General features: G+C 31.3%; 1 protein-coding gene and 1 long non-coding RNA gene across 10 annotated transcripts in view; one reads left to right on the top strand and one right to left on the bottom strand.

Moving 5' to 3' along the window:
- On the top strand, positions 1,375 to 5,020 carry LOC107624272. Of its 8 annotated transcripts, none has more exons than XR_002356748.1 (6): positions 1,375 to 1,542; positions 1,622 to 1,751; positions 2,036 to 2,113; positions 2,470 to 2,548; positions 2,659 to 2,710; positions 4,640 to 5,020. It is a non-coding gene; the product is annotated as an uncharacterized LOC107624272 (long non-coding RNA). The 8 variants fall into 8 exon arrangements; XR_002356744.1 differs by having other exon boundaries at positions 1,378 to 1,542; positions 2,470 to 2,559; XR_002356746.1 differs by lacking the exon at positions 2,036 to 2,113 and having other exon boundaries at positions 1,380 to 1,542; positions 2,470 to 2,559; positions 4,640 to 4,702; positions 4,769 to 5,020.
- Positions 5,531 to 10,663, bottom strand: part of LOC107623478 (protein MICRORCHIDIA 6) — a 12,342-nt gene continuing 7,209 nt past the window's right edge. For both annotated transcript variants that reach the window (XM_021114994.1, XM_016325752.2), the window contains 11 exons: positions 9,570 to 9,668; positions 9,380 to 9,481; positions 9,147 to 9,293; positions 8,800 to 8,892; positions 7,646 to 7,697; positions 7,431 to 7,542; positions 7,092 to 7,249; positions 6,903 to 7,009; positions 6,651 to 6,730; positions 6,388 to 6,430; positions 5,531 to 6,071 (listed from right to left, as the gene is read on the bottom strand). In XM_021114994.1, coding sequence (XP_020970653.1) covers positions 5,979 to 6,071; positions 6,388 to 6,430; positions 6,651 to 6,730; positions 6,903 to 7,009; positions 7,092 to 7,249; positions 7,431 to 7,542; positions 7,646 to 7,697; positions 8,800 to 8,892; positions 9,147 to 9,293; positions 9,380 to 9,481; positions 9,570 to 9,668 — 1,086 coding nt within the window. In that variant the 3' untranslated portion in view covers positions 5,531 to 5,978. The remainder of the gene's footprint in view (positions 6,072 to 6,387; positions 6,431 to 6,650; positions 6,731 to 6,902; positions 7,010 to 7,091; positions 7,250 to 7,430; positions 7,543 to 7,645; positions 7,698 to 8,799; positions 8,893 to 9,146; positions 9,294 to 9,379; positions 9,482 to 9,569; positions 9,669 to 10,663) is intronic.

Here is a 10,663-nt window from a genome sequence, read left to right as displayed (position 1 = left end):
AGTAATATGTTAAAATATTAAATTATTTCCATATTTCATGAAATTTTATTCCATTCATCTTTACGTTGGTTCAAGTCAATAAATATATGTACACATATTAAAGAAGACCATAGAGAGAAACGAAAAAATTGCCTTACTCATTTCACAAATAATCATTATATCTATTTAAAATATAAAAGTTAAACAGTTCAATACACGAGGCAGTATTTTCCCAATTTAGCATCATCAGTAATGACGACACGTTGCAATAAAGAACAGTGTTTCCTCCGGTGCGTCAAAGTCGAGATTTTTTCGCATAATTTCATTCTCAAAATTAAATTGCTCTCTTCCCTTTTACTTTTGGTGACTGAAAATTAAAAAGAAACGAAAAAAAACTTAATTTTTTTCTTCATCTCACCACCCCCGACACTCCACATCTTCTTATCCTCCTTTTCCTTCTCATTTTTCTCTTCATGTCACCAACTAAAAATTGTGTTTCAAGTCACCAAGATCGGTTGGGCAGTCCCATTCATCAGAATAGAGCTGGAAGTTGCAAATGTGGCAGCAAGAAGAAGCCTTGTGTCGAAGGAGAAAAAACTGAGTGAACTCAGATAAAGAAGTTTAAGCAGCAGAAACTATAGCACAAGGTGAAGAGAGCAGCGGACGGTATCCCAGCAACCAGTAGGGTCGAGATTGTAGCTGAAGATTTGAAGTTTATCTTAAAAGTCAGACTAAATAGAAAAGGAGATTTCGGAAGTCCAGAAAAGTAGGGCGACCCAGAGATGGAGGAAGCACGATGGGGAAGAACAAGGATATTCAAGAACGTGCCACCGCAGCCAGAGACGGATCCAAAAATCTAAGAGTGGAGGGGGCGAAAATTAAAATATTGTTAATTAAATATAATGTTATATATTTGATAATAGATATAACTATAATTAATTTTTTAATTTAAAAAATTAATAAATACTTGTCAAATAAAAGAATTATCTCAGTTTTTATAATTTTTTATAATTTTTTTATGGTTTTATATCTAATAAAATAAAAAAGTCCGAATTAAATAAAAAATACAAATAATATAAATATATGTAGAAAAATTTAAACCCTATTACATAAAGAATAATAACTTTTTTTTTTACTAAAAATAGAGAGATTCGAACCCGCGACCTCTTAATTGAGAATAGAGAGAAAATAGAGAGATTCGAACCCGCGACCTCTTAATTGAGAATAGAGAGACTATAGAGAGATTCGAACCCGCGACCTCTTAATTGAGAATAGAGAGACTATGTCATTTAACTATAGCTCATTAACAAGAATAATAACTCTTTTTACTATCACTACATTATTAAATTTTATTCTATACAAGATATCTATTATAATAGTATATGAGCTTTTAAAATTTGATGGGGCCAAGGCCACTACTTGCCCCCCTTGAATCCGTCCCTAACCGCAGCAATAAATAGAAATTGGAGAAGTGTTGGAATCTGCTGCACGTCATGCGCTTGAAAGCAGGAAAAGATCCTTGCATACTTCTTCTTCTTCCTCCAAATGCATACTATTTCTACTGTTAGTTATTTATTCCAAAGTGGGATTAACACTATTGGGCTTCAGGTTTCAATAAGTATTCATTTTTTTTGTTTTGCAGTTTAGGGTTTCAGACATATTCAAACGAGTTGCAACTTAAAGTGTTCTCGGTAATGGTTCTATAATTCACGGGTAAGCATAGGATTCTTGCATAACTCAAGCGCCTCGATCATGACATCAAATTTTTTCAGGTTTTTTCTTTCTTTCTTATAATTTTGATTTGCTTACTAATAAAGTGGAATCTAATTTTGTTGCAAGCAAACTTCTTTGCGAATTCTGAATTGTCTGTTATCCGTCAAAATTTCTTGCCAAGTTTATTGCTATCTATTTTTCTTTTAAATTCATTTTCTGTGTTTTCTTAAACTATGCAGAAAAAATTGAAAGAGCTTGAGAAAGCAGATAATGTGTATCATTTTATTAATATCTCTGTCTCTCTTTTTTTTTTGTTCTTGACCATTTTTCTTATTTTCCTTAGGAGGAACAAGGTGTAGAACATCTCTTTAAACACTTGCAGGATTTTTCAGACAATACGTCACAGCATTATTTTGATATTGTGTGCATTCTTTTTTTATTTCCTATCATACCTATTATTCATTTGTTTGTTTCATGTCATTCATGTTTGATAAAAATATGTTTTCAATTAAAATTGTGAATTAAATAAGTATCTATTTAGAATCACCCCTATAGTGTTTTGACAAACTCCAATTTAATTTCTAATTGGTTTGGCTGAGCTAATTACTGCTTCGCATACTTGAATTTCATATATTTTTTATTGCTCTGTAATACATTTCATTATCACATATAAAAAGTTCTCATTGTTTCATCAAGTTTATCTATTTATTTATTTATTTAAATTCTATTATTTTGGTGACTTTGTTTTAACTGATATTGTGCATGCTCTGTTTTCAGGTCCTTTATTTATTTAATTAATTTTGTTCATTGCAAGAGATCCATTAACTCTTTCAAACCTCTATATTTAGGAGGATAGGTGGGAACATGGTAACTAATTTCATCCATTCTAATAAATTTCTTTCATCAAATCTATAATTGTCATTTATTTATATATTTGGTCATTTATTTGTGTTTTGGCTTCTAAAGGTTCAAGTTGGAGGATAACCTTTGTACAAAGTTGACAGTAAATTGGGTGAAGGTGAGCGTCTATTGCAGCCTCTGGGTTTTCAAAGTTATTTGAAACTTTTGGTTTGAGATTAATTTTGATTTTAGTTGACTTCTACTTTTTATTTCTCAAATGGCACTAAAATGTGGGATAAGATCAGCAGAGGCAAAACATATCTTGGTTTGGCAATAAATTTGGACACTATAACTATAGGTCTATAGCCCTTCTTATGAGTGACAAATTCATTATATATTCTTTTAATATCTTGATTGTAAATATCTTTCATTAAACATCTCTATATTGACGAGGTAGAGGATACTAGCAGAAAAAGGTCAATAAAGTTTGTTGCCATGTCTGTGTATTACAACTTTCTTCAAGATAGGTATCTTTTTAAAATGGGATTTTATCCAAAATGATTGTATATTCAAAAATATTAGAAAATACTAATTTTTTTATCTTACAATAAAATTCATAACAGAAAATGAGTGAAAATAGAGAATAAAAATGCCAGATAAAAAGAGATAATACTGATAATTTTTAATTTTTTATCAAGGATCTAATTCATTTAAATTAAGAAAAAGCAACAGTAAATATGGAAGAATAATTTGTAACTGATGATGTTATTGCAACAATTGATGAACTCAAAGAACTTGAAATGACACAATGTGATTACTATTTTGTTTCATTGTTTATTTTTCATTAGTTTAAGTTAAGATGATGGCATTGATTGTTTTTAACCTTTTCTTCCTACTAGGTGCATCTTTGATTGGTTCATTTGTCAATTCAAAAATTCTTGCTGCATTTTCTGTTCCTAGTGGAAAGAATTCATGCAATATTTTGAAATACAAGAGTCTGATCTTAAAGTAATTTCAAGACCTTTGCTATTTTTTAGATTTCATTTGATATATACATTTTCTATTTAAGAGGCATAATTTATTGAATTTGCATTCATGCATCATTAGGTAAGTACTTTAATTATTCGGTCTCTTTGATAGTGTGATTGCTTGAATTGGTGGCATGTTTTTTGGCTATGATACCCAGGTATTTATTTCATTTCATTTTGGATTTCATATACACGATTAAAAAATTATTATTCCTTTTTTAAATTCGTGTTTATTATGCCACATCTGCCCCTAATGATTCTTTCTGTTTTTGATTGTGTGCATCAAAGTTACTGATTTCATCTAATTTTTTACTTATAGTAGTTCATTTGTGAAATTCTAACGTGTGTTGACTGAAGATATAAGAGATATATCAAGGCATTTTTCCCCCTTCAATCATACTACAAGTGTAATTAATAACCAAAACTTCTATTTTACAATTCATTCTATTTTAAGCAAGAACTGAGTTGTCACAATATCAAAACAAGAAAATTTTGATGCAGCTTTGTCTTTGGTGCATCTATTCTTTTATAATATTTGTTTTATACATAAAAGAGAATTGTAATTTTACTTTAAGTTACTTACATATATCATATGTCTAGACTGATAATAAGGTAAGTGAGGTGATATAAAATTTTAAATAGTTAAATTATGTTATTCACCTAAGGTCCCGTACCATCTCATCTAAATTGAACATTGCTAATTGCCATTGTAACTGATGCAATTTTCAATTCTCATGGCCACATTCAAGTTTTTTTTACATTTTTGAACTTCTTAAATATCAATTTGTTTATTTATTGTTGTTTTGATTGGTGTCGAATGACTAATATGTGATTAGTGACCCGGCTCTATCAGGTTGAGGCTTAATTGGTCACGAACCTCATGTGGAATTCTTGATGAAAATGCTCTCTACATCGTTATGATTTTGAGTTACGGATTTTGAAAACATTGTTTAAGTGGCTAAAGCAAATTACAAATTCCATAAAAAAAAATATTTTTTTGTTGGTTTCATGGTTTAGTTGCTAGATGCCTTAGTTGATAAATCTAATGGCTTCTTGAGATATGCACTTTTTTTATCTAGAGAACATTGGAGGCCAAAAAACAAGTAGATTAAAGTCCATATGATGCTTCCAATGAGCCTTAGGTAAATATTGCAAGTTTGTTCTTTCTTTTTGTTTCTTCTTCTTACATTTAATTTTTGTACTTTTAGGAATACACGCTGATGCTCTATTTTTAATGATGACTTGATTATAGAGAAGTTCTCCGCAACAATTAGTGCGTCCATCATTGGTGTAATTAGAATGGAGACATCACTTGAAAGATATGGCATTAGGAATTTTTTTGTTTAGTTTGTGTATAATTTTATATTCCATGAATTATGTTCTTTTGTTTCCAACTTACCAAATGACTACAAGGAAGAGTATGTTAAACAACAATGTTGAAAGAATGGAGTTAATTTTGAGGGTGTTTGGAAGTTTTTAATAAGTTAGAGTTTAATAAAATGTTTGAGAGAATTGAATTAATTATGGAGAGAATTATTTGATTAGGAACCAAAAGAATATAATTGAAATAGAACATGTAGAGTGTGTTTGAAATAATTATTTTATCCTTTAACTATTACCACTAAAGAATTTAGTGAGGATACTTTTAGTAATATCATAGCTCATGAGAATACAATTGAAAATTAGACCATTTTTTGTGTGATTTGATTTAAATTGAATCATGAAAATTGAATTCTTACTAGAAATCAAATTTGCATAACTTTTTACACTTAAGTATAAAAAAAATTCTAACACTGGAATAAATTGAAATCATAATAGTATTATTCATATTATCACTACATCTACAAATAACACTAGAATAGTCTATTCTTCATGTCTTTCTTTTTTTTAATTGAAATGATTACAATTTACTTTAAATTTTACAAATACTTTAAAAATAATAAAGATGATCGTTTCTTTTTTACACTAGATAAAATAACCAACAATTCTTTATATTCACGTCATTCTAATCTGTGTATGTATTGTCCGTGCATCGCGCGGGTATCTTGTTAGTTACATGTATACAGAAGACTAACCAAACTGGCTTACAGCATGAAATGACCACTATGGCCCTCCAAAAACCAAAATTAGCTAGCCACACACCTATCTAAGGGGTGAAAGTGAAACTATACATATGGTACAACCCGACTGAAAATCTCTAAAGTGAGGAAATTAGTAAAGTGGTAAAATGAAGAGAATCATTCTGAAATTAAAATAATGGAACACACATTTTTTGGAAATCACAAAATCAATGATGATCAACTCTTTACTTTACCACTTTATTAACTTTTTCACTCTAGAGGATTCAAATTTGGTACAACACTTCTACAAATCAAAGAATTTGAACACTGCCATTTGTGACAGCTACACCTACTACTACTACCCATCTTTCACATCTAGCAGTTGTAGTTGAGCCAATAGTAGATTTTGCTGCTCTCTGGCTGCTTCTATTTTACTTCTAAGATCTGTTACCTGTAAAATCATAAATCATTTTTTTCTTAAATCACAGAAGCCAAAACAACTTAACTATTTCATTCTATGCAGTTCATAGAGAATTATCTAATTTAAAATACTTCAATTGCATCAGGCAACTGTGTTTAGTAAGTATCTCGGAATAAAAGTTACAAATATACAGAGATATCGAGACAATGGACATAGAGACTAGGTTTCATGGCTTGAACCTGTGACCTTGAGGTCACACGACAGAGACAACTCAACCGTTGCTCTAAGGCTCCCTTTCAAGGATAATAGTATATATGAATGAATAAAATTAGACCGTGCAGATTACCTTAAGATTAAGTTCTTCTTGTATCTTTTCAGATTCCAAACATCTGCAGGGTAAAGATTTAAAAGCAGGTCAATATATAACTAACCATATTACAACACCATTGTGAATAACAAATTGAAAAACTGAGATAAAAACAGAATGGAAGTTGTGTTGGACAGCAAGAATTGATCAAGAATCAAGAAAATCCAAGTTGCTGAACAACAGCATCCCACGCAATTGAGACCGTTGCTGTGGTGGTAAACACAAAACAGAAGTATACTCACTTTGTCTGTAGTTTCTGGTTTTCATCCAACAATGTTAAGGTCTCTTGGTCTAGCACCTGCGCTGCAGGTGCCGGAATAACCTACCATAAAATACACAGGCAGAAGTTGCTATCAGAATACTTAAGTTATCAAAATCGGAAGAATATGATGTTCAAGGAAAACCAGAAAATCCATGAAGACTATTCTCACATCATCATATACATATGAACAAGATGGACAAATTTCAACATAACAAACGAAGTTACTACCAACCTGCATATTCTGAGATATGCCAACACTTTTAACATTCTCTTCTTTTGCACGCTTTTTTGAATTATGGAGGTCTACCTGTTCATATATCTTCCTCTTGTTATTAGATCCTGAACCAAATCAGGATATACAAATTAGATTACACTGATTAAGATAGTGATGCAAAATCTTGATTATCACATAAGCAATTACCTTGCTCAGATGTGTTTCGCATGGTTCTCTTGCGTAGTTCAGCATTTTCGTTTGCTGCTTTAGCATCAACAAGGTAGGACTTTCTATTGAGTTCGGCTTGTTTCGCTTTAGGAACTGGATAATTTTCACGATATCCAAGCAATCTACAATGCACGTCCCTTCATATATTTTAAGAGTCCTAGACATATCAGATATCAATGCTTACAAATCATTAAAACTAGTCTTAGCGTTTTACGTTGTTATAAATAGATGACAGTATTCTTTCATTTGTTGAGTTACTGTTTACTCTGTTATTTTCCTGGATAATCATAGATTTTAACACAAGCATAAACACTATACCAGTATTCCCATGTCATTTCCTTCAATCGCGCTTCAAGCTTTTGAAACAAAGAAGTTTTCTCAAAATCTTGCTTATTATGAGTTGGCTCAACAAAATCCGCTTGCAGGATACCTAACACGAGATCAACATAATTTAGTATGTAGCATATTATAACGGCTCGGTATGTCTTGATAATTGAAAAGAACTTGACACCTCATGGTGACGTTTTACTTACCGACAACTCCTCTGCCTCTACTGTCTATATAGTTCACAACCTGCCAAAATGGCTGATATTGAAAAGTAGCAATTGTATTAGAGAGAGAATAAAAGAGAAGCTACATAATAACTATATGCTACAAACTGGCATTATTTGTCAATGAACCTAGATAAGAATTTATTCAAAAGAGAAAGCAGACAAAAAACAACAATGAAGAGCATGATATGACATGACTTATAATTTCTAATTTCTACATTAGTCTCCAAATAGCAGCAGCCAAAATTTGTCATAATAAAATTGATCTATTTTTAAAAATAGGAGTTATAGTAAAATGAAAGCTAGGACCATTTGTGGACTAGATAGCAAATAACCAACATCTAGCCTATTTTATTTCACCCCAAACTATGGAGGCTAACTCCAAAAACTAGTTCAACGAGTTAGCACAAGATTTCCAACATTCATAAAAGAATTGGTAAAAGGTTCCATAAGGAAATTGCAAGAGAAAAATATATGAAAAATGTTAAACAAGTTGGAGTAAGCACCACATTACACACACTAGTATTAAGGGAAAGAAACTCATGCCCTTTGAAAAGTGCACAGCATCTTAACCGTGTTAATTTCAGGTTGAATCAATATACAACTAATAAGTTAAAAAAAATGTGTATTGATCTTCCATTTCCAAATAGCATCAGAAATGAGTTGGATTGGGCCCAAAATGCCTTGGAATTTGCTGGCCACTAATTTGCTTTTAATGAATCACGTGCAAATCAGCGCGTGTGCGCCCCCTTAAACGTGATGCAACTATGGCAAATCTTATATCATTTCGAAGCCCCGAATGTTAGCTTTCCAACGCAACTGGAACCACATCATTTGGATCTCTGTAGCTCAAGTTATAGTCAATTAAGTGCGAAGAGGTCGGCTTGACAGCTTTTGCGATTGCTATAACTGTGTTCAGCTACACTACGAATATTTAGGACTTAATCTTAATGTTTTTGTGTTCTGCTCAAAGTACTTTTTCCCTTGTTTCCTTAACTATAAATACAAGTTAATAATAGAATAAAAAGTGATGTTATTTAGCTCTTATGCACTATTATCAAATCATTAACTGTTTAACACCAGAGAATGGTTAACAACCACTTATGTAGCATATAACATTTTGGGTGATAATTTACCAGTATTAGCCGATTTTTGTGATATACATTGAAACCGTGCATAATGACTCGAGGAGCTTCCTTAAGGAATCCAACTGTTGTCACAACTGTTGCCTGCACATTGAGCCCCAAAAAGAAATTAAATTATAAAAAATGTTGAGTAAATTGAAACAGTATGTTGTAATTGAAATTACCATTTATAAGTTTTAAATTTAGCTTTTGAGACCTTTCATTTCTCTTAACTTTCTATTAGTTTTGTATTTAATATCTTTTATTACTAATAGCAAAATAGAATAATTAAAACATTCAGCTCAAGATAACTTTTATCCCTCAAATAATATGAAAACAGTCAAAAGTAAGACAATAACCTCCACGGTTCCACCAACTTGTGGTTTATACAAGATAAATTCAATATATTTAAGATCATCAGCAATGTTATGTGGCTGCACAATTATGCCTCTCAAAAACATACGAAAACTATCTGGTATCTGCAAGTACAATATTGACATATAAACCTGCAAAACACGAGAATTTTAGACCAATAAATTCAACCTTTAACACGGCCACACAAGTATAAGAATAATTTCAAAGTCCAGCATACACGTAAAGAGAAACGGAACCGATGAGCAATATGTTTCTCATTTGCTTCCCTCCAGGCAGGAATTGTGTCAATCTTCCTTACATCCCCAGCGATTCGAATATCCTGGCATATGAATAGAAGCCCCCTCGTTAAGCAATCAAAGCAAAATTCTAAAACAGGCAGTACAGTAGAAATAAAAAGGAAATATCACCTCGGGATCCGTAATAAAATCTAGCTCCAAGTTCCCATCATCATTAAGCCACAAGTTGTAGATAATGACTTTAGTACCATGAGATCCAACGTCACTAAACTGTCAGAATGAAGAATATTTGAACTGATTAAGAACATGCTCATTTTGAGAGGATAAACAACGAATATCATTAAGAAATAGAGAATAAGAATACAAGAAAATGTTACTAACTATCAAAAACAATCATACTACGTGTACACCAAAAATCAACCATCAATCAGCCAACCATATAAAGATACGTATTTGGTGCTTATGAAAAAAATTTGATCGCATTGCTATAAAAACATTTGATTATTCTTCTCTGAGGTAGTTTTTGTTTTCAAAGACTAGAATGAGACTGAGACTAAGATTCAATATTATGTTTGATGGTCAGAGATCGGAACTAAAATTTCAGTCCCTTCAATACCTTTAGAAAATGAAGACACAAGGAACTGAAATTTCTGAAGATGGAACTGAAACTTTAATAACATTTTCCTTAATAATTAAGGGTATTTCAGTAAATATTCTTATTTCATCTCTATATTTATCTTGAACCAAACAAGATACTAAGACATAACTCAGTCTTGTACACTTTACACCAAACATAATATAGAGACTTAATTTAGTCTCAGTCTCTCTTCCAAATGCAGTCTGATAGATTTGATTATTCTACCATGTCAAGGTTTGATTATTCTGGAACCTTTGGCGTTCATGGAGCATGTTTGTATTAGAAATGTACTCAGCATTAGGAAACAAACTAATTTGTCAAACAAATTACTTCATATGGGTACAAGCATTGTTGCATGCTTTATTCTCTTGCTGGTCAACCATATTTTTCTGGATATATGTGAGGATGTCTCATCCACTTCTATACATTCTCTTTTCTAATAAAATTACTCAAACAGCTTTCATTTCCTTTTCTAATAAAATTGTGCACAGACAATTTAATCTCTTTTACAAAATTTAAGCTGTTTGAGAGGAAAAATCTCCGAAGTTCATTTTTAGCATTACTTGAAAACATAAAATAATTTAAAAAAAAAAAAAAAAGCATGTTCCATAATATACATAGTATTATT

This window comes from Arachis ipaensis, chromosome B10 (genome assembly GCF_000816755.2).
Source record: "Arachis ipaensis cultivar K30076 chromosome B10, Araip1.1, whole genome shotgun sequence".
NCBI classification, from domain to species: Eukaryota; Viridiplantae; Streptophyta; class Magnoliopsida; order Fabales; family Fabaceae; genus Arachis; species Arachis ipaensis.
Note: the sequence above shows the minus strand (reverse complement) of the source record. Positions and strands in the feature narration are given on the sequence as shown.